The sequence below is a fragment of the Nyctibius grandis genome, chromosome Z (genome assembly GCF_013368605.1).
Source record: "Nyctibius grandis isolate bNycGra1 chromosome Z, bNycGra1.pri, whole genome shotgun sequence".
Lineage (NCBI taxonomy): Eukaryota > Metazoa > Chordata > Aves > Nyctibiiformes > Nyctibiidae > Nyctibius > Nyctibius grandis.
Window position 1 is genome coordinate 38750702 of NC_090695.1, and position 23819 is coordinate 38774520.

The 23819-nt window shown below is 39.5% G+C and overlaps 1 protein-coding gene across 1 annotated transcript in view; it reads left to right on the forward strand.

The window, feature by feature from the left end:
* The first annotated feature begins 403 nt into the window (after positions 1-403).
* ADAMTSL1 (ADAMTS like 1) overlaps positions 404-23819 on the forward strand; it is a 518348-nt gene continuing 494932 nt past the window's right edge. The window contains 3 exon segments of the mRNA XM_068422922.1: positions 404-436; positions 439-683; positions 685-997. Coding sequence (XP_068279023.1) covers positions 404-436; positions 439-683; positions 685-997 — 591 coding nt within the window.

Genomic DNA, 23819 nt, shown 5'->3' on the forward strand with positions numbered 1-23819 from the left:
GCCATCACAAATTTGGCCAGGTTGATGTCCTCATTTGATTGCCACAGCTTGCATTTTGACTGTTCTATTAGCAGATGCTGGGGTTGGAGGTACTGGCCAACACCTTCAAGTGAAGGCTTGAAGGCAGCTGAGAGAGCTGTATGAGGGGGCTTTGCTCCCCAGGCCAAGCACCTGCAGCTTTTACCTCCAGGCAAACGTGAGCAGCACGTGTCACGGCACACCAGCATTTCAGCTTATGTGTCCTAGGAACGCTCACAGGCTTAGTAAGCAGGCACATCAAAGAAAGCAGGCCAGTGCAGCACGACGGGAGTGGGTCCCATCCCTGGATCTGCACTCCCAGTGTCTGCATGACTGGCTATGCCTGCCTGCCTTGGGCTTGCTACTGCATTCCGCCCTTGTCCATATGCCCTGTTGCTGCTTTAACCATCCCTGCCTGCATGCCCCATCCCTGTCTGCCTCACCCTGGAAGGCCCATCCCTGCCTGCATGCCCTGTGCCCGCCTGTGCACCCCATCGCTGCCTGCACGCCCCATCCCTGCCCGTGCGCTCGGTCCTTGCTTGAGGGCCCCGGCCCTGCGCACCCCGGTTCTGCCCGTGCACCCGCCCCCCCACGGCCCGCGCCTGACTGCGCGCCACGCACCCTCCGCGGTACCCGCTACATGCAAGCCCCGGGGGAGCCTCAGGGGGAGGTGGCGGCGGGCGGGGGCGGACCGGCAGCGGCGGCGGCTCCCCGCCTCCCTCCCCGCCGCCCGGCAGCGGGGGGCCGCGCCCCCGCGCACCTCCCTGCCCTGCGGGGCCTGGAGGCGCCGCGTACCCCGCGCCGCTCGTAGAGGCGCGCAGAGACGGCCGCGAGGCAGACGCGGAGCGGCGGAGCGGGCGAGCCCCTGTGCACCACGCCGGAGCGCCGCGGGAGGAGGATGGCCGCGGCGGAGGGGCAGCGCCCGGGAACTGCCGCCTCCGTGCTCGCCCTCGCCCTGGGGCTCCTCGCCGCCGCGCAGGTAAGGGGGTCCGGGGGCTCGCCCGCCTCCCCGGGGGGCAGTGCCGGGCCGAGGCTCCCCTGCTGCGGTGGGTGGGTGGGGACGGCGGGAGCTCCGCGGGGCGCGGCGGCGCGCTCCGCACCTGCGGCCGCCGGGATGCTGCTGTCCCTGGGCCGGGGAGCGCTGCCCCGGCCGGCGGCGGGGCTCCTCCTCAGCCGGCAGGTAGCTGCCGCGGCTGCGTGCAGCCGCTGCCCGGCAGGGCGGGCTGGCGGGAGGCTCTGCCCGCAGCTGTGTTTGCCGAGCGGACGTCTCCGGCAGCCTGCGCCAGGCTGGTTTTACAGCCCTCTGGAAGGGAGGGTGGGAGTGTCTTTATTACAAAAGTTACGGTACTGCCGAGCTTTGCCGAGTGTCGGAGGGTGAGGTTCTCAGCCTCCTTCGGGGGACAAATACTCTGCAAGATGCAGAGTGACTTTGGGAGTTCCCCGCCTGCGTTTTTCAGACGGATGTTTCGTTCTGAAAGCAGAGCGCTGAGCGGGGCCGTGTCACTGCATTTCTCTTGGGTGTAATTTACATCCTCTGACATGCTCTGCAGGTAGTTTGCTTTGCTTAGTCATCAATTTGCCATCGCCCAGCTTTTATTACAGACTCTAGCCAAGGCAAAAAAAAGAAAGAAAAAAGAAAAAAAGAAAAATATCCTCTCTGATGATGCCCCAGTCAGCCCTCTGGAGACAATAAATGAACTCACTTTCAGCTTTGTATGTGCCCTCAAGAAAAGCAAGTGTGAACATGGCTTTCCTAAATCATTCCCATTTGTTTTTGTTCTTAAATTTTGAAGATGAGTTTTAAATAAGTAGTAGCACATTTGCAGTAAAGTTGATGATATTTTTGTGTCGAGGACATTAGCTTAATTTAACCCTCTCAAGAACAAAAAAAACTTAAGAATTAAAAAAAAGTACAGAGTCACTTGAAATAAACTTAGAAACATTATTTTTCATGTAACTTCAGGCTGCTGCTGAATGGGACATGTCTGGTCTCCTCCTGTGCTCCTGACCATGTATTTTCTCCTCCCTTGAACCTCTGGAGTAACTACATCCATGAGCAGGTTAACCTAGTGATCTGAGTAAAGTTCTTAATTTTGATGGAGAAACTTTTATGTTAGATTACTTTGCCTTCTGTTGTTGCACCAGTTCTGGATCCCACGCGAAGGAGATGATTCAAAAGTACAGTGGGGGGCCGTGGAGGATGAGATGTGATGTCGACCTACACCTGCAGGCATGTGATCAGGACTGGATCATGACTGTGTCACTGGAAAAGTTGTTGACAAAAGGCTGCAGGGTGCACTGGTAGCACTGGCGTGCCTCAAGACTGCACAGACTGGCCCACAGAGACCTATGTCTAATGGGGTCTGGTATCTGTCTCTGATAAAGGCCACTAGAGCCATAATAGCTGTGATTCTGCAATGGAAGCCTTATCTGTCACATCCTTTAACCCTGCCACCAGTTCTGTTACCAGGATGGAGATTGAGCTGATCTCCCCTGGCACTCAGCTCAGTCCCTGGTTATCCTCGCCCTGTGCACCTACTTGCCTTCTGTCTTGCAAGCAGCACCTCGTGGGGAATTAAAATAGCTCCTTACTTCTTTTTTACGTGCAAACACAGAATATTGAGGCTTACTTTTGAACAAGTATGGAGCTAGTGAGATTCAGTGTAGTGTCTTGGGAGCTGGAACAGACAGGCAGTTTAGTTTCCTTTAGCTTTTATGTTGGATGCTTAATTATACGAATTTCATTTTACAGTTACTGAGATAGCGTTACTCTTGATATAGCAGAGTTTGGCACTGCCTCCTGCCTCTAGTCTCAAATTTACACAGTGATAGTGTGAATAAGATCAGTTTCCTCATGGACAGCATTCCTAGGGCCAAGAACATAATCAGCCCAGAAAGCCTCCTGTTTTTTTTTCTAGCATTTGTAATGCAAGCTAGTGGAATAAGTGAGGATTAAAGTAATGCTCTATTAAGCAGTCACAGGTATGTGCGTGTATTGCAAAGAAGATACTAAAAATGACTGCAATTCTGTAATGCTGTGTTGTATTAATCTAAATTTTACATTAAATTAAGATGAAAAATGATTGTTTTCATGTACTAATTATGACCATGAATTTAGGATTTGGATGATATTTCCATACCATATTATGAGAAAAAGAAGCACACAAAACCCTTTGCCTTTTTTTTGGAAGGAGAGGTAAACTGTTGTTATTATGATTTTATAAGTCCTTCAGGAACTAGACCAAATTGGACCTTTAATTAGTAATAAATAGGATCTATTAATAATTATAGGTCTGAACTCTATTTTCAAGCTGTATCCTGGAATTAAGTGCTAGTTTGCTGGGCATGGCATGCATTCCTACTGCATCCTCAGTTCAGTGTTCTTGTGGAATTTCAGTTTCCTCTTTTTTTTGCATAGTTTTGACAAGGAATGGCTATCACCATTTTTTATAATTTTGTCCTCCTTTAGGTCTATAAACCAATATATTGGGTTTTAGTGGAACTTCTCTTCTTAGAGGATTCTTCTCGCAGTGATTTTTTTTTTTTTAAATTTGCTGTTGCAAATTTAAAGATTGTAGTAGATACCCCAACCTAAACTGGCTTTTTAAATTTCACTGTGACATAATAGTTATTGTAGTAGACTCAGCTTTTAGCTCTGCTTAAGACTTCACATATGAGCTTTGTGGATAAGTGCAGGCATTTTCACATGTGTTTTATGGGCCGACTGGGTATGAGCAAGTTTAACTCTGGAAGGGGTGTAGGGAAATGTAGACCATTGGTAAATTGAATTTTCATGCTTGTCATTGTACTAGAATTTGTGTGCCTCATATATGCTATATCCTATTATATTTTTATATTTAAATGGTGTGGTTGCTACAGTGTTACCTTTTTTAATGTCCATGACGTGTTATAGGGTGAGAGGGAGTGAAGTTGGGGTATTTTGTGTATTGGGAAATAGATCATATGGAGAAGAAAGCATCCGTCTAAGGTACTTGCATGTAGTGACATAATAGTAAATTGTATTAAGCATCTATGTTTATTTTTTCTCCAACAAAATATTTACGAAGTAAAAATTCACTGAGTTGTGTTCTACTGTCCAGAGAAGACTATAACTTTCGCTTCTGTTGAATAAAGTCAGAAACAAAGCTAGTCAAAGCTGCTGAAAATCGAAATACACTCACAATCCCTATATTTGAAAAACTGACCATGTTGCAGTTAGAAGGTCAAAATACTTCAGTCTGGAAGAATTTTAGATGACACTGTGGAAAAAAATGAGATGAGGACAAAATATTTGAATACAAGTAGTAAATTTATATAGTTCAACTAGTCAGCCAGCACTGAAATATCACCATGCTCCTGCTTGTTTCCTGTAGAATCATCTTGAAAGCAGTTTGTACCCATCAAAATATTTTTTTTAGTGTGTTCTTATGAATCTTGGTAGTATTATGACCAAAATTACATTGATGAACATAATTATGGCTCATGGCCAACTTGGTGTCTACCAGCTCTGCCCCTGCCCCATCCTTTTCTGCGGGGCTGCTGCTTGCTTACAAATTTGGTAAAGAGAAGACTTTGGGCTGGCTTTTTACCATGGTAGGCACCTGACTTCTACCAAGTGTTTTTAGGAAAGTTTCATGCAAAATTGTAGAGCTATTTCTGAGAATTCAGGTATATGGGGAAAAATGTAATTTGAAGCAGTTCTAATGACCTTTCTTTCTTGAAAGCCTTAAGCTCCCTTAGTTTGTTTGTGAAGAAGAGTTACCAATTTAGCAACAGTCAGACCTTGCACTGGAGATGTCTTATTGCTAAAATTGTGAAAGCGAGACTAAATTTGCTTAAGTTACACGTCTCTGAGCATTCATAGCCTGCAGCTCACTAGAGATTGAGGCTGTCAGCATTTTCACACGTTTTCACAGGCCATATGTGAATACGTACATATGTCAGGGAAAGAAGCTGTACTTCCTCTTCTCCTGTTGCATGAGGCAAAGTCAGATTATTCACAAACTGATATTATGTCTGGATCCTACAGTCAGGTTTTCATCTGGACAGGTTGTGCAAAGGTGGAGTGAATGAAGGATTTGTGAGATCCATATGCAGATGAAACAAGAGCTACAACAGGTCAAGAGATAAACACAGTGAAAGGGAGTATTTTAGCACTGGTCTGATTGTACAGCTTCTGACAAGTTATGTGATCTTTGACAATGTTACTTGTTGCTCTCTTGTGTGACCCCAATAAACAACCCTGATGTAATAGCTTTTGCCTCCTTAAGATGAAGGGAGAAGAGGGAATCAAACTATACTTTTGTGGCGTCTTATCTGACTGGAAATTTTGTCTCATTCCTCTTTTAGAGTTGCTCGCCAAATTTCACTGACTTAAAAATAGTGCCCTGTTTGTGAGTAATTCCAGCAATAATTGAGTTGATAATGCAATCATACAATTAGGTACAGATATGGAATACTCTGTTATCATTAATGAGTGATGGCAGAATTGATTGATGAACATATGCTTCAAAAAGTGGGGGTATAATTTTTGATAATCTAGGTTAGATTATCATGTTCCAGTGTCCTGTCCCTGTAAATTACTTCTCTTAATAAAACTGTAACCTGTGCATTAAAATGCACCTCTGTTCTTGGTGTAGAAGTTCACATTGAGTGCACGACGTTGACACTATTAGAGCTTTATGGAAATATGAGAGGATGTAAGATATTGCTGCTAGGTGTCCCAAGGATTAAGGAATTCTGTGTGGCTATTAGATAAGCATATGTTTTCTATTAGGAGTTTTGAAAATCTTGGTTAGAAATTGAAACTTTTCCTTAGACTTTGAAGTCACTTAACATGAAAAAGTAAAAAAGAAAACCAAAACCAGCCAAAGTCCAAAAACCTGCAAAGCACGCTTCAGTACTTTTGCTTTCCAGTGCTGTCTTCTAATTTTTTTTTCTCCTACAAAATATAATAAAGTATGCCTTGCCTGTGGTAAAAAAGATTATCAAACATGAAGTTTGTTAATGGGATGGTGTATGGTGAGTAGACTAGCAAGTGATTAGCTGGATTTAGCAACCAAAGTATTCCTTGTATGCTTCTATTTCTGTATTTTAAATCTTCCCATAACAGCTCAAGTACATGGGTACATGTTACCATTGTGCACCTTAAGGCACTTTGCACCCTAAAAATGTAGTTGTGTCCCAGCTGCAAACAAGATGTTTCTGTTTTAGTAAGCAATGTAACAGCAATGTAACATGTTGTTTACAAGACTTGGTGAATAATGCCATGTGCATCTGAGTCATGCCCCTATTAAATCTAATTAAACTCTTTAGACCCTTCTTAAGGGTATGTATTTTGTATGCTTTTTGAGAGAAATGTGCAGTCAGCGTAATTGTTGACAGTGTATGTGCAAGGAAACTTACCAAGAAGGGGAGAAATGGAAAGAAAAGAGGCAATTCAAGGCCTTTGGGAAATATAACAAGTGAAGCTGCACTAGGTACCGTGGAATAAATTATGGGATGAACAGATCACTAGTGTTGTTTGACACACCGATAGTTATGTTTTCTACAAATAGGAAAAAAAAAGAAAGGAGCAAAAAAAGAAATTGCATAATTTGGACTGAACATACAGGGGAAATCAGATTATCACAATGAGCTCTGCTGGATAACAGAAAACCTGGTTCTTTAATCATGTGGTTCTCCTGAGTGGACAAGAGCAGTATTATATGTGCTGCCAATTTGGGACTGGTGTGGGAATGGAGTGGGTGATCTAGCAGGACTGTCCTGTCTCAGCCAATAATATCCATCAGAGGAATTAAACAAAGCCTATTCTTGCATCCGTGCTTCAGTTTGTTCACAGTACTATATGGCGAGGTGCCATAAATAATGACTGCATTACATGAGTTCCAGATACGGCTTGTGGAGTGTTGTTTGATAGTTACTTTTCACTCAACCAAGTGTTTCCAGAATTTTCATCTGTACAAATATATTTTTTTTAAACTGACCCCATATATGTCAGTTCTTTCAAAGAGGCATTTAATAATGGAAGATTGGATTTACACAAAACTGCCCGTAATTGTTTCATTTAGTTTTGTTTTTACTTGCCGATTAAACAGGCATATGCATTGCATTGAATGGAAAGACCTGCTTGTGGATTTTGACATAATAATAATGCCACTCTCCGTGTAGCTCAGGTGGGCTGCAGAAACCAGTTTTTCTTTGGGCTGCACATGTTTTTTGATTCTATGAAGAGTTCATATGAAGGAGAGACTTCATGTATAAGAATGACACTACTATGTAATATAATAGCCAAAAACTAGTCCTGTGCGGTTGCGTGTTTTATTTTCTTTTATTTTACTTCTCTCAGTGTTTTTTTTAGAGGAAATAGAGGGGAGCCAGACTCATCCTGGCTTAGACTAACTCGCAAAGAAATGACTGACTAACTGCTGCACTGAAAAACATCCTTTACTTTTTGCCATGAGCTTGACTGAGCTATGTTGTGATAGGGAAGGGGAAATGAAGAAGGGAAGATTTTTTTTTAACAGATGAATGGTATTTCAAGCTTTCCTTTCAATTTTGGAAAATTTGATATTTAAGTGTTTAAAATTTTTCAGTTGGCTAGAGAATTAAGGAGGCAGCAAAGGTCAGAGCTGAAAGTCTCGGTGATCATTTTGCTTAACTAATGTTTGGGTAAATGGCACATTTGTAAAACTACTCTTTTTTTTTCAAGGAAAGAATAACTGCGTCATTGTAATAGGCAGTGTCAATAATCTCATGGCAATTTACTATGGTAGACTGGTGCATAGAGCAATGCATGGGACCATTTTGAAGTGTAAACAGTTTAATTTTTCTCTGAAATTTTATTAGAAAATTCTGCTTTTGGTATCAGACATTTTAAACAGCTGTATGCTTCAATGAGAGGAAGCTGCCTTTGCAAAATCTCTCAAAGAAAAAAAGGTTTACCAATGTAAAAGAGAGAAATTAATTTCCAAATATTTTTTCTCTTCACCCCTTACTTCTACCTGGCTTTCTGAATCCCCTTGCTACAGCTGGGCTCCTGCTAAAAAGTGTACATGTTGCGTGTTTGTAACCTCGGTTGTAGGTGATCCCAGTGAATCTAGGAAATTAGTCATATGAATCAACTTGTGTGTTTGCAAATTTGGAGACTGTGTCTGAACAGTCCTTAGAAAGGCAACAAGACCTCTACGTTCGGTGTGTTCTCCCCCATTGCCTTTTACTTCTAACCTTTAACTTGCAGATAATGGCACAGGATATTGCATCCAAAGGCTTATTATGAGCACTGTCACTGAAGCATAAGGCTTCACCTGTGATTTGTACAGTGGCTTTTCAAATTCTGTTTAGTGGAAGACTGCTGTCAAGAGGTAAACTCTTGAAATCCACTTGGAGTTCAAATAAAGTACCTACAAGTTTCTGTGCTGTACTGCAATGATTAATTGAAGGTGGTGTTTATCCTGAGGTGAGTGATTTTCAAACTTCGAATATAACCTGTTTTTTTTTTTTAAAGGTGCTTTTCAGGTGTGAGTCAGCATTATATTTAATTACCTGTCTACAAACATATTTTGTAGAAACTATCCTGTTTAGGGTTAAATTCTCTGAGATACTAACCAACCTTTGCCGAGTCTTTATGAAGGAGTATTTCAGAAGATTAAAGAGCAGTTGCTAGATGGGTCAGAACCTTTGGCTTTTATTGGAATATTTATGTTGGTATTTAGGTGCCTACTGAAGTTCATTTTATGTGCAAGTGAGCTCTCTGTTTGTTTTCTAAATTCCGTATTTTCATGTTGCGTAGTTCAGATGTGCTTAAGCATTCTCATTTGCTAACAACATGTACACTTATCCTGTGGTCCCTTACAAGAATAAGCTGTTATTACAGTCTTGCACCAATACACCTGTATATGCATACGTGGGACAAAGGTAGAAGTAATTAAAAAAAGATCCTTTCTACATTTGGAAGATAATTGCCCGTATTACCTTAGCATTCAGTTACAGAGGAGATGTTTTAATGGGTGATTTTGAATATGAATTACGCACTACCAAAAATGTGCTTAATTTGTAGCAAGCAAAACTACAGAACAAATAAAAGTTGCACACAGACAGGAAAGAACCCTATTTTTCTTTTAACCTAGAAGCTTGTGCTTATTAACATTTGTATTAGAAAAATGTTCTGTCCTCTCTGTTTTGTATTCGATCTCTGATACTTTTGGCAACAGTGTCATAACAGTGTTATGATGTTTTGCGTTTAAGAGTAAATGAGCACACGGAAACGAGGACTGTGAAGTTTTGGATTTTGAATCAAAGACCAGGAAATGGATATATCTTTGTGTTGTTTTATTTATGTAATGTTCCTGATTTAAACCAGTTTGAAACAGTATGGTTGTGGAACGCATGCATCTTCAATGGTGAATTTTAAACACATCTGTCCTGGGTTAATCATAGTGTGGTTGTAGGGTAGAAAGGATTTATTATTTGATGACTGGCTTTTTCAAGGAGGTTGAGCACAGGGGTTACCTGGCTTCCATTAACTTTTAATACAACTTGAAAACCTAACTTAATCTTCTTATTACGATAACTGAGAAATCTACTGGACACTGAAGAGCCACACAGTGAAGAATGCTTATCTGCTAGAAAAGACACATAAGGGAAAGAAGCAGGAAAACTTGATGCTTCATTGCTGTTCAGAGGGAGAAGTACAACAGAATTCATTAGACAGGGAGTAGTTTCTGCGCTTCCCTTGACTGACTGACCCGTAGCAACCAGGGCACAGCAAGTTGAAAAGTGATGTGCTTAACATTTCGGATCGATAATATAAAAGTGACTGCACCCTCATGATAGTGGGAAAATGACCTTACTAGATGCGTGTATGAATACGAACTCCACAAAATTGTTAGCCTTGTTGCTAAAAGACAATTTTGCGAAAGGATTTTGAAGCTACAGTTGAACATTTATTAAAGAAATGTCTACTCATCAGAAGAAAGTTCTTCTTAGGCAAAGCCTACTTCTAGAGCTTTTAGAAATTTTTGGAACTATTCTTATTTTTTCTAAAAGCTTTATTTGTACTGTATTTGAAGTGAAAAAAAATTTACTTTGTCAGGCTCAACATTTTTTTTATTTTTCTGTAATTGTCTGAAACTTTGTGCTTCATAGCTGGTCAAAGTGGACCATTCTGACATTAGTTTAACTAGTGAAACATGCAGGCTGTTCAGAGGGTTTTGGTAGGTGGTGGATGGTGTTTGGCTGTACAAAAAGTACAAAAGTACTACTGGCATAGCTGCTTACTGGCATAGCTGCTTACTGGCATAGCTACTGTTATATTTCTTGGTTTGTTTCCTGGTTGGGTGTTTTGGTTTTTTTTTGGAAAAGAGCTCTTGGAATTAATGCAGGAGTTAAAATATTTTTGCATCTTGTGAAACCAGCCTTAGGATGCTTTTTGTGTTCCTGTGGTCAAATTGCATCCCACATACAGTGAATAAATTTCAGTTAAATAAGATGGGATGGAAAGATATATTTTTGCATTTATTTTGTTATCTTTTACTCTCTGAAAGGATTTAATCTGTCCCACAGAAAAACCAAGATCTTTTACATGTGGGGAAGCAATTTTGCAGAAATACAATTTTCAAAATACTTACATTTAGTACTCTGTTATGAAGATGTCCCTGTGATCATGAGGCTGAAAGTTGATGTTTGTATGTTTCATTCCTCTTTTAAGTTTTGCAGTCATGGCCTTCTATGACAGGATTACAACGTTGGTTGGATAAGGGAAGAGCGACTTATGTCATCTACCTGGACTTGTGCAAAGCGTTTGATACTGTCCCGCACGACATCCTTGTCTCTAAAATGGAGAGACATGGATTTGACGAGTGGACCACTCAGTGGATAAGGAATTGGCTGGATGGTCACACTCGAAGAGTTGCAGTCCATGGCTCAATGTCCAGGTGGAGACCAGTGATGAACGGTGTGCCTCAGGGGTCTGTACTGGGACCAGTATTATTTAACATCTTTATCAAGGACATAGACAGTGGGATTGAGTGCACCCTTAGCAATGATGACACCAAGCTGAGTGGTGTGGTTGATACTCTAGAGGGAAGGGATGCCATCCAGAGGGACCTTGACAGGCTAGGAAGGTGGGCCCGTGCAAACCTCAGGAGGTTCAACAAGGCCAAGTGCAAGGTCCTGCACCTGGGTCAGGGCAATCCCAAACATGGATACAGGCTGGGCAATGAGTGGATTGTGAGCAGCCCTGCAGAGAATGACTTGGGGTTATTGGTGGACGCAAAACTGAATATGAGCTGGCAATGTGTGCTCCCAGCCCAGAAAGCCAACTGTATCCTGGGCTGCATCAAAAGAATTGTGACCAGCAGGTCGAGGGAGTTGATTCTGCCCCTCAACTCCGCTATGTCAAGACCCCACCTGGAGTACTGCATCCAGCTCTGGAGTCCTCAGCACAGGAGAGACATGAGCCTGTTGGAGTGAGTCCAGAGGAGGGCCACGAAGATGATCAGAGGGCTAGAACACCTCCCGTATGAAGACATGCTGAGAGAGCTGGGGTTTTTTAGTCTGGAGAAGACAAGGCTCCGGGGAGACTTTCTAGCAGCTTTCCAATGCCTGAAGGGGGCCTACAGGAAAGATGGGGAGGCACTCTTGTAGTGATAAGACAAGGGGTACAGTTTTAAACTAGAAGAGGGTAGATTTAGATTAGATTTTAGGAAGAAATTCTTTACTGTGAGGGTGGTGAGACACTGGAACAGGTTGCCCAGAGAAGTTGTGGATGCCCCCTCCCTGGCAGTGTTCAAGGCCAGGTTGGATGGGACTCTGAGCTACCTGGTCTAGTGGAAAGGTGCCCCTGCCCATGGCAGGGGGGTTGGAACTAGATGATCTTTAAAGTCCCTTCCAACCCAAACCATTCTATGATTCTGTGGGAGCTGCCTATTTAGTCCTTCATGTTGTCCATGACTACTTGTGAAATAAAGACTCTTATACTTTGCTTTGTCATTGGTAACTCAAATGGAACTGCCTTAATAAGCGATTTCAGTCCTGCTAAGTGATATTTTATTGTCGGTTTAATTATTTAAATTATGTGTAAAAGGTTAAGTACTCAATTAAAGTATTTTGTGCACTTATTTTTTATGCTGTCTGAGTGTGTTCAGATTACAGTCTTGCTGGATTCATATGGAATTTTAGGATGTTTCAAGGAAAAATAAGAAAGCAGCGGGCAGGAGGAACCAGCAATCTAATTTGGTGTAATAATTTTTTAGTATCCTAAATTTTAACCATCTCCACTCTCATAGGAGGCAAAATTCTCTGTTCTCCCACAGTATTGAATCCTGGTGTGGAAAAATCTTACCTGACTTCTCAAGGGTAAGGGTAATAGCAAAAGAAATGGTACACCAGTTGTTCCAGTCTGTCTCCTTCCCAAACAATGTGTTAAATACAAGAGGGAGTTAAAGGTGCCCTGAATTTTTGCTTATATGTGGGCAACTACAATGGCTCCCAACACGCTTCATTCTGTTCTAATGTATTACAAGAATTTTAGTCACTGCCCTATGAAGAAGATATTGTCTGTTTGGTCCTATTCTGAAAAGAGAAACAGATAGAACCTCCCAAATCATACCTAATGAATCCATTGTTTGTCATCCGTGTAGATCTCTGCAGCATATATTCCGTTCTTAGTGTTTCCTTTCCTCTAGTAAATGGCATTGGTTTGATCTAAACTGGATGGAGGTGGTATATGGATGCAAACCAGATTGAAAAGAGCAGACTAAAACATTTACAAATACTTGCTTCAGCTTCCTCAGTTGTGAAGGTTGGATTGTGATAAGGACAGCGGGTAATGTAATAACATAAAACCCTGTTTGGATGGAACAAACTGCCTGAATCCATGTTCTGGAAGCCAAACTGACAGGCTTTTTCCCTGTTCCTCCGACATCTTAATAGGAGAAAAAATAAACATAAAACTCTCACTTTGTCCTAACACTCCCATTCCCCTCCACTGGGTGCTGTTACTGCTTTATTTCCTGCTAGAAATGGTGAGACATTGCAGAAAACCTTCAGCCAGGTGTCACTTGCGTTTTCCTTAGCTTTTATCCCCTGGTGAGGCTTGACTTCAGCAGCTTGGAAAGGTGACCCAGCTCCTTCCAGTGGAGAGGGAAGAGGCATGGCTGTCTTTCACCATCCTGATACTCCAGTATAACTCTGACTCATATAGAGCACCAGGTGCAATTGCAATTTTTGCTTATGGAGAAGCACACAAAAATGTTGCTAAACAGATTTGTAAATATCTAAAAAGCATTAAAAAAATTTGAGTTGAAAAATTTTAAGTGTTTGGCAGAATTGTATGAGTATATAAATATTATTTATTGCATCAGGCATATCTGTGCATGAATAGATATCTTCCAAATGTCCATAAGTTCTTGAATGGAAATCAGTTTCCTGCAGTTCAGAAAAAGGGACAACTGTGTATTTAAATGGTAAAAATATCCAGGATTTTAAAATATTAATGAAAATCAGGAAGCAGCAAAGCAGGTAAACAAAGATTTTAGTTTAAATGTTTTTGCTGGGCTGGAGGAAGCCTGTTCTTAGAATCAGTTATTTGAATGCTTTTTTTTCAGATTGTGATACAGGAAGGCAACTGTATTTTCAGTCAGGAAGTTTTACCCAGCTATAAACACACAAATTTACTATTTTGAAAGTCCTCCACACAGTTACCTGATTTTCTTTACCTTTTATTGTGATATAGCCTAGATTTTGAGAGAGAGAAGATGATTTAATATAAGTTAGCATTGCATCCTGTCAAATGTCAAGTTTTTATGTGTATTTTGTATCATAAGAGGGGTGTTGACTGGATGTTCATACTCCCACTACTTTAAAAAAATACACCTGTGAAAATAAAATTGTTTTTTGGACTTGAAAAATAATCAAACCATTTAGAATTAAATATTCAAAAGAAAAAGAATCATTCATATCAATGAATGGTCTGAACATGCAGACCCAGACTCTCTGGATCAGATACATGTATGAACACTGTTAAATACTGTGTACATGCAGCAATCTATAAACATAGGTAATGACTTGCTGTATGCTGTGAACACAAGAAAAACAAATTGGTTTTTCAGGACTCCTTACAATTATTGTCTCTACAGAAAGGAAAAAAAAAAACCTCTAGAGGACACAGATTCAAAACTTTCAATTTCAGAGAGGAGCTAAACAAAAGAAAAAGTTATCCAAATTTTAGTTAAAGCCTCTTTTTTTTTTTTTTTTTTTTTTTTAAAGGGTCCATAGATAAAATTGAGGATAAAATGCTAAAGCTCTGTCCAGAAGTTTGTATAACCTTTGTGGCCTGCAATTGAGCAATGGCAATACTTGAAAACTGAATAGATTTATAAGAGTTCCTGGCTCCCAAGTAAACTGCATCACAGTACTGAGAGGGCAATTATAGCCAATAGAGGCTTTGTAATGAATCACTGCTCTAATTTGTTTTAGTTTTTCTTCCGTAAAGTGTAGAACAAAAATATGTCTTTGAAATTATAAGTTACGTAAAACTGAAAATTGCCTAAGAACTCTAGTTAACTCAACTTAGTTAACTAAGTCAATTTTGAAGGACTGGATTTAAAAACAAAGGTCCAAGAGGGAAGAAACTGAATGCAACTCATGAGCTGACCTAGGCTGATTCACCAAGGCTAACTCTGGGCTGGGTGTCTAGTTTGGGCTCAGGTAAGTGGGTCAGGAAGAGCTGATTTCATCAGTTGATCTCTACATTTGAGAGTTCAGGCAAAGGCTGGTTTGAGACCACATGTGCCTGTTTCTTTACTGCTCTATTGCCAAGTTGCAGGTAGGGTTTAGGGCAAATGGAAGTAACTGGGCTAATCTGATCCATAGGCTTTTCGCAGATAAGTGGAGATGGGGGAATGGGGACTGCACTGGATGGAAGATAACTGGTGTGGGGTTTAGCAGCATATAGAACTGACAAGATATCATTGGGTCTAGGATTTGTGTTTCAGAATGGCTTGAGAACGGGGAGGATTAAAAAGCTGATTTTATCAGTGTTGCAAGAGTCTAGTGTGATTAATTCAGTATGTTGTTTGAAGGAATTTTTTTTGTTAGGAAGGAAGCAGTATATGTTGAAACAAGTAGAATCAGCCACCAAGAGAAGAGTGCTGCTTCTAACACATCTTACTGCAGCTCAATTCTGCACATCAAACCTGAAAAATATTTCTGAAAATATCACTGCAAGTGTGGTTCATTATCAGTGAAACTGCGAAAGTAGAAGAGAGAAACATTTTCCTTTTTTCACCTGTATGATTGCAATAGTGCAGTATATGTAGATTTTGCTATGAGTTGGTTTTTTATTTTTAATTTTGTTTCAGGATTTTTTGCTTCATGATTAAGGGTCCATAGGTGTTGCCAAGTCATATACAAGAAGATGTAAATTGAAATCAGCTGTGGATAGATCAGGTGTATGTGTAAATAGATTACTTACAAAGCAATTTCTCCTGTAGATTGTCCTGTTACAGATTTGTTCTCTTAACTATCTATCTGGAGTATAGTTACTCCAAATAGTATGTGATGTATAGGAGTATAGTATGTATAAAAGTGCATTTCAATATATGCTACTTCTTTCCATCTGTTCTTTACAGGGCATATTTGTGTTTTTATACAAAGTGGATTCCCATTCACTCTTTGGGACTCAAAGTTTTACAGATGGCATATCTGTGATAACATCTATTATCTTCTGCAATCATATGTTATAGTGAGTATATTTATTGCTGATTTTGTTTTCATTGCAGTCAAGACCAATGTTTATTGAAAGGATGTTAATCCACCGTAGGTTATCACTTTGCTTTGAAGTTTATATGCCCTGTTCTATAAGGTAAAAGTAATTCATTAGTATAAATTTGCATGTCTCTGGTTCACGGTTACCTCAGGAAAGGGTCCACTAACATAAAACAGTAGGTTTATCAAAAAAATGACAATGTGTGATCTGAGAAGGAAGGAATGACATTAATATGAAATGAAAATGCTGAGTGCAATCTGCAGACTAATATAGAGAGGAAGAGATAAGAGTCTTGGTTATTTAGCCATTAAAGGACAGGTAATAAAGGCTTGAATTTACTGCCAGCTTCAGCACAAAGCCTCCATGGTCTTTGGCTAGGCCACTTCAGGACTGTGATTGTCTTATGGTGATTATACTTCACCTACCTGAGGAAAAAGACGGTTGGGAGAAGGAACAGATTTGTAAAGTGTATTGCAAATGAAATGTCCTTTCTTTTAAAATTCTCCTGTTAGAAATAAAACACAGTTCTGAAGGGCACACTGGCATTTGAAAGATTGTTTTATTACAGAAGTGTCAGTGATGGAGCAGTGTTATGGAGACGGAATTGGAGAGACCTGGGAGGATGATACTGCCAGTGTTTCAAATAAAGCTGCTTCTTTCAGGTGCTGTACAGTTTCTCAGCCATTATTTCACCATTAATAAAGAAGATGTAATGAAAGTATACTTATGCAGCCAATTACCTGGGGAGGCAGGAATCCCAAACTGTTGATGTAATTTGGATGTTTTTTCCTCTGATCAGTTGTGAGGGAGCAGATGAAATTAATTCTTATTTTTCCTCGGAAAAAAGTTGTCCAGAAGCGCAGAGGTGCCTAGTTATTTTTAAACAAAATTTAAGAGTTAACCGCAAAGACAGCACCAAGTTTTTAAATTATTATACTTACTGGCAATGTTGCTGAAATATAGTAAAAATATTTTGCATATCAGTAAGATAAGTATGTAATAAAGATGGACTAATAAAATTTTGGTATAGCTGTTGCATGGTCAAGCTACAGAATAGACCTACTGGCTGCTATACCAGAAACAAACAGGTCTGTAAGTTTCCAATTTATGGGAAAATTCGCCTTGTATTGTAATAGTAAATTGTCTATTTAAAGTTGTTCTTGAAAAGCCAGAGTTCAATGTTTTGCATGTGTGCCTGTGTTTGATAATGAGGGTGGAGCGAGGCACAGTTACGTATCACATGTAGTAGGGGAAGGCTAAATTTTCCATTTGAACTGGTTGTTTTATTTTTGGGGGGATGAGAAGAGATAGTCACTTGCAGAAAAATCTCATTCTGTGTTGTTTTTAGGCCAACGGGATAGGAGGCAGAGGTTCACTTCTTTGAGTGCTATATCCTGCAACAAGGAGACAGGGTTGATATCGACTATTTAGAAAAGGATACAAGTACCAAAAGAAGTTGAATGTGGCTGAAAAGAGGAAACGGATTAGTATTACCCTTAAATAATAAAATAATATAAGGGAAAAGGAATACAGTACATGTATTTACATCTCAAAGAAAAGAGGCAGGATTTTTTTTTTCATAAACTTAAACTCGGATACCACATTTAAGATTTTATCCTCAACCTAAGATTTTTATCTGTCTGATGAACAAGACAGCATTCTATATATTGCCCATTTCTGTGTCAGGAGGGGGAAACCCTTTTGATAGCAAGACAGGAAAAGCTATTGCCACTTGTCTTGTGTATACCCCTGAAACACTGGTGAATGGAGAAACGTGAGGACACAAGGAGGATGTTGGACCTGCATCTTACTAGCGTTTTCCTTTGGGCTGTGAACTGGAGCTTCTTAAAAACTTTTTGCCTCCAGACTTTTCTTCCTACCCCGTACAACTCTGCACTCAGAGGATGATACTTTGTTCATAGATCCTGCCACAGGATCAAGCTGAAGTCTTGAATTTCTAACATCTCCTAAGTACCCTATATTTTACACTCTTTATACAACTTTCCCAATTGTAAAACAGAGATGAGAATTTGTGTTTTCGTGTGTCTTTATATTTTTGGTTGGTTTCAAAGCAGGGATTTGTATGTTCGTTAGGCAGTGCACAGCACAACACAACCTAGTTCTTTGCAATGTTCTTCAGAAAACATTGCAATTTAAATAACAACTGTGAAATAAATAAGCCTGTGAAAACCACAGGCTTTAATGGCAGAACCTTTGCTGGCTGCATTCTGGCTAGATGAATGTTTTTGGATTACAGGATTAACACCTGAAAATGATGTTTAAAATAGTTGAAGTTAGATTTTTGCTCGTCAGCTCTGAAATTCAGCTTAGGATCTGTGGGGAACATTTTTCTTGTAATAACAAGATTACGTGTCTCCTCCCCAAAGTCTGCATTGTGTAAAGAATCGGTCATGAGCACGTATGCTTCAAATTCCTTCTCAGTGCTCTTTCCATCACTATCCCTGCTTTAGTCATGATATCCAGCTTTTACCAGGATTACAGCTGCTGGTAACTTTGTCTGTAATACTGGGTAAAATCCTGGTCTTAGAAAGCAATTTGTAAAACAGAATTATGAAGAAACAACTTCTTTTTTGATACCATGCTTTAATGCTTTTGTCAACACTTTGTAGCATAGATGAAATACAGGAGATAGAAGCCAAAGAACTGACAGTACATCCTTTCCTCTGGAGACACCACCTTGAAGAAAAATTCCACCTACAATTCTCCATATTGGTGTGTGTGTCTAGCTGATTGTCCTTGTAATGAAGAAACCTTATAGAAAGCAAAATTGTCAGTGGGGTTATTGAACTTGACAGCTCTACTTCATTTCTTGAACATGAGTTTGAGGCACATTTGCAATTCATGCCGTAGGCAGTGTTTGTCTGAACAGTGGCATCTATTATGACCTCGGAATTTAGAATAGATTCTTGATTGCAAAAAAAGCACAGAATATCAAATATCCTAAGGCCAAAATAATGTTTACAGCAATTACTTTTGTCTATTACATCCTATTTTAACAAAGTAGGAGGATTTTTTTTCTTTTTTTTACTTTTTAGGAGTACTTTGGAAGCACTTATTGGAAGCACTTAATGCTGTTTGTATTTAATTTATTTTATAGGGCTTTTACTTCTGTTTGCTCTTTCCAAATATTACAAAATGCCCAGATGAAAGACTGGATTTGTAAAATGGCCTAAGTTAGAAAGGTATGGATGGCTTATGAGATGAAGACAACATGGGACTTAGTTCAACTTGATAGAAGTTTTTGCACTTAATCTGAAATCTAAAACCTAGGGATCCAAAGATTCCTAGTTGCTTAAAAGCTCTGGGGTATGTATTTGTAACTCTGAGAAGGACAAATAACTTATACTAGATTTTAAAATGTGGCAACTTGGATATACTTTCCGTGTCATTGGTAAGACCTGGTTTTGTGTGCCTTTAGTATAAAAGGGTGGATTCTATAATTGTTGAATTTTGAAGGGTTTTTTTTGATTCACGTTTAACAGCAGCTTCTTCACTTAATGCTAAATTTTTGAAGTTGTGAAAGAGTTAGCAAGAGAGTTCTGAAGAACTCTTTTGAAGTTAGGAACTTAACTAGAGCTTTTTTTTCAGTATGTTAGAGGTGAGCCTTGCCCTTATGTTCTCACTATGACTTATTTCTTAGGAATCACAGATCATTAGGTTCAGAAATTCTAAGGATTCTCCCCTATAGCAACAGGGAGAGAATGAAAGTACTGGGATTATAGCTTCAAATCACTTCACCTGGTTTCATGTCACTGAGGAGTGCAGCAAGAGATGTGTTTATGTCAGGGTGGTTGTGGGTTTTTTTTTGTTTGTTTTGGGGTTTTGTTTGTTTGTTTGTTTTTTGTTTTTTTAGTAAAGCTGGGCAAACCATGTATGGAGCCTCAAACAGTAAGTGTTTGGAACTGTTCCTTTCCAGTTGTGTCTGACTGGTTTAGATGAGCATGTCACTGATCTTACTGAAGTCAGCAACAGGTAGAAAATCTCCTTTAACTTTGTCATAGTTTTAACTGAAGGAACATGTCTTTCATCTTTTTAACACAATCTAGAAAGTAGGAAATCACTGCAGGGCATTGAAAGGTGAGGGCTTACAGTGCGTTTGCTGTGGGTTATTGGATGCAAGAATAAAAGTCAGTGAGTTAAAAAAGAAGGAATTATGAATTTTTAAGCAGAATTAATTGGAAGTTTTTAAATAATTAAGTACAATGTAGTCGAACAATATAAAATTTGAGATTGTGTTTGTCTTTAGTAGCAACTAGTAGTTTGACTTCTAGGGTTGTAATGATTAACCATATAGTTACTATTTTTAAGTAGTTAGTCAAAAAGAATAGATTTGCCTTTGGAAAGCTTGTTTAGATAATTCACAGGATTAAATGAGCATAGATGGTACGTGTTTATTATTCTTAACTGCAGTGGTAAAATACTTAACAGAACCAAAACAGCATTGTTCTTTTGTGTTTGAGCACTATGAGAACAAAGAAAGCAAACGAAATAAAAGTTATTCTATGCTATTTCCTGATTAGAGTGTGTAGGTACCGCTTTGAAACAGTTTCCTTAAATATGGCAACTTCTTCACATTATGCCATGATTTTAGTCCTACCACTACCAATTATAAATGCTTCTAAAACCAGGGATCTAGCAAGGTTATCTTCAGACCAGAGTACTTTGGAAAATACTGTTTCATTTCCAAGAAAGAGAAAATTCTAAAAATGAGAAAAGAGATAGTTCAGAGGAAGTTATGAAAACAGAATAGAGGATGACCCTGGATTTTCATTTAATGAATTCCTCCAGCAACATTCACAAGCAGGCGGAGGAATCTCACTGGAAATGTTTTGAATAGTTACATGCAATAATACATTGCACATTAGAAAAGAGTTTAGAGGAAAGTATGGACAGAAACAATTAATTGAGAAGGTAACTAGAACTTCATTATTATAAACACTTAAATAACTCCTTCTGGTGTTCCTTAATCTTTTTGGGTAGGTATTTCCTTTTTTAACAAGCCTTTAGCTAAACGTTATTTGTTCTGATGCAGCCTTTAGACTTGGACTTCTGTTGGCTAACAGTTCGTCCATTAAATTTGAAAAGAAAGAAGGAAATAAGTGATTGGTTTAATGTTGTCAGTAGCTTATTTTCACGAAATTGCTATAACCATTGCATTTTGTATGGACACATGGCTTTTCTCATGTTTCTCTTCTTCCTCTCCTGCCTTTTCAAGTCTACCAGCAAAAATAAACAGGTTTCCCCACAATAACGCACCATGTCTTGTTGAAAGCAAAATTTAATACAAAGATTTAATTATATTAATTATACAAAACCAATGATAATAGAAAAAGGACTTTGTTCCTTCTTAACCTTGAATAACAGGATGACATGTTAGTTGTCTCCAGAATCTTGGAAGAATTATTTACATCCTCTCCTGATGCAGATTATTTGTTTCTCCCTCCCTGTCTTCCCCCACCCACATTCCTGTGAAGCGCTGGATGTTTGCCATGGCTTGGAGGATGTTGAGCTGCGTGTGCAAGTGTTGCTGTTTACTTGAGAAACTTCCCTGGTGTTTGGTTGTATCATTGTGTTCACTCTTAAACCACTTGCCAGATTTTTAGGTCAGCATCCCTATGCTTTTCTCAAGATCATCTGGGAAGTTTCATTTAACAAATTCTTTGTTGTAGGGGTGCCAATGATGTGGTCGATTTTTCCCTTCCTCATGAAGAGCACTGATTTGTGACCTTAGGTACTTTGTACGGAAGAGATGTGTCTAACCATCATTCCCAGGGGCGTTTGGTTGTATGTGTGTGGTAAGCATGCTATGCAGCTTTCTGAAGTTGACCTCTTATGTGAAATTAGTGACCCACGTGATTCTATCCAGCCCTGTTCTCATAGCCCTACAAAAAAAGTACCCCCAAGTGGGTCTCTTCTTTCTGTTAGGTAACTGCTTTTTGTAAACATTTCTCTCTCAGCTTTTGTATGATCCATTGTCGTGGGCTCTCCAAACTGCCTGTCTTGATTATTATGGTAATAAAATCTCACACTGTGATTAATCCTGTTAATGTCTTTTTAATTTTCTTTAGAATGGTTTGGATAATTAGATCTGTGTTCTTTGTTGCTGTATTTTGTTCAATTGAAAGAAACATAAAAAAAAAGCTATTGACAGAAAATGAATCCTTTTTGAATCTTCCATTAAACTTTTTTTCCTAATCAAAGCAAATTGCCAGTGCATGGATCTATATTTGAAAAAATATTGTTGTTGTCTTCATCAGGAACTGTCATAGTGCTGTTCAAGGATTTCAGTGTTTTCTTACTGTGTTAGAAGCTAGAAAATACAAAATATCTAAAGAAAAATGGATTAATAATCATAACCTGGAATACATTAATTGGCATGGAAGAGCTAAGAACCACATTTATTCTTGATTTATCCAGGTATTGATTCAGTGGCATTTTAATGCAATAATGCATAGGCACTGTTGAATTAAAAACTCTGTAATGCTGACATTGCTTTCTCTGCTGACGTTCTTTCCTGTTCTTACCATACCCACCCTCACCCCAAATACTGCACGTGCACTGGCACAATTTCACAGAAAAATTTAGAAGAGTTTGATGGGGTTTTTTTTAGTTTTTTTGTTTGTTTTTTTTTTAATATAGTGTTTTGCCTCGGAGACTTAAAAATTAGGACGTGGTGGCTTGTCTATCTTGTCCCATGACTAGAAGAGGAAAAAGAAGCATGTTGTGGATCAAAGTCACAAGCATGCAAGCAGTAGTGAGGGAAACATAGATATATGCCTGTATATGAAAGGAGCAGTGATGAGCAAATGTGATAGTAGAGCAGAGTACATACAGTAGAATGGCATGTAAGTGAGCCATGAACACAGAAAATCTGGAGTGACAGAAAACAAGAGAGGCAAAAAATAATAAGCAAAATGATACTGCATGACTAGTGTTTTTTTGTGGGTTTTTTTTGCGTGTCTGAAGCAAAATAAATGAAAATTATATTAATACTACTCAGAACTTAACATGCTTTTGTAGACAATTGCTACATATAACGAAAATGGGACTCTGTAATTAGGAACCACACTGTTTTTTTATTATCCTTATTTCACCTTCTGCTTTATCTGCATCATAGAGTTTTACCCAGAGAATCTGTAGCTAAACAGTGACTTGTGCTGAAATTTAAAAGTTAGCTATATATTGACTCAAAATTATTTATTTTTAATTGCATAGTAATAGCATTGTTGCTCAAGACCAGTACTGTCTACCGCTTACAGAAGGCACAACATTTTGACATGGTACAAGAGACGGTTTTTGTTGTACAATATGAACTGGGAGATGGAAGTGGCAGCCTCACTAACTCAGGGTTGTATGGTAAATTCTTCTTGTAGCTGTGAGCCACAAACACATCTCAGACACCTTGGTGAGCAGAGCTCAGAGGCAAGGGAGTGTGTGACTCCTCAGGGACCCTGTTCTGGGACAATGCTGGGACTGGGAGCCTGCTGGATCCTGGGGTTTCTTTGCAGATCCTTCCACTTTATGTGGGAATTTGAATTATATAGTAGCCCCCACGTTTGCAGAGGTCTTCTGTTGCTCATGTGAATTAGCTGGTAGCACTGCAAGAGAGTTGTTCATAAGCCACGTGGCTAAAAACCACATGTGACTAAAAAACACATGTTGATTGCCCATCCATTACATATATGAGCATATAAGGAATTCTGTAGTGCCATTGGTATGATGGTTTGCATCAGCAGGAGATAAATTAAACCACAAAGGGATAAATGCGATAGAACTAATGAAGCACACATTCCAGAATGCCGGCAATTAGCCAAAGATACATATTTTGACTCTGTAAGGTATGTGTTGCCATTTTAAGCAGGTGGGAAAGCAGAAAAGCAGGTTTGCACATGTTGCTTCTGCTTGGGAACCATCCTGTATTGTGTAGGAACACTGTTTAGATCAGATAGTCTAGGAGGTAATATATGGTAAGATCATCACTTCATTCAAGGAAATTCAGACTTTGGAGTCC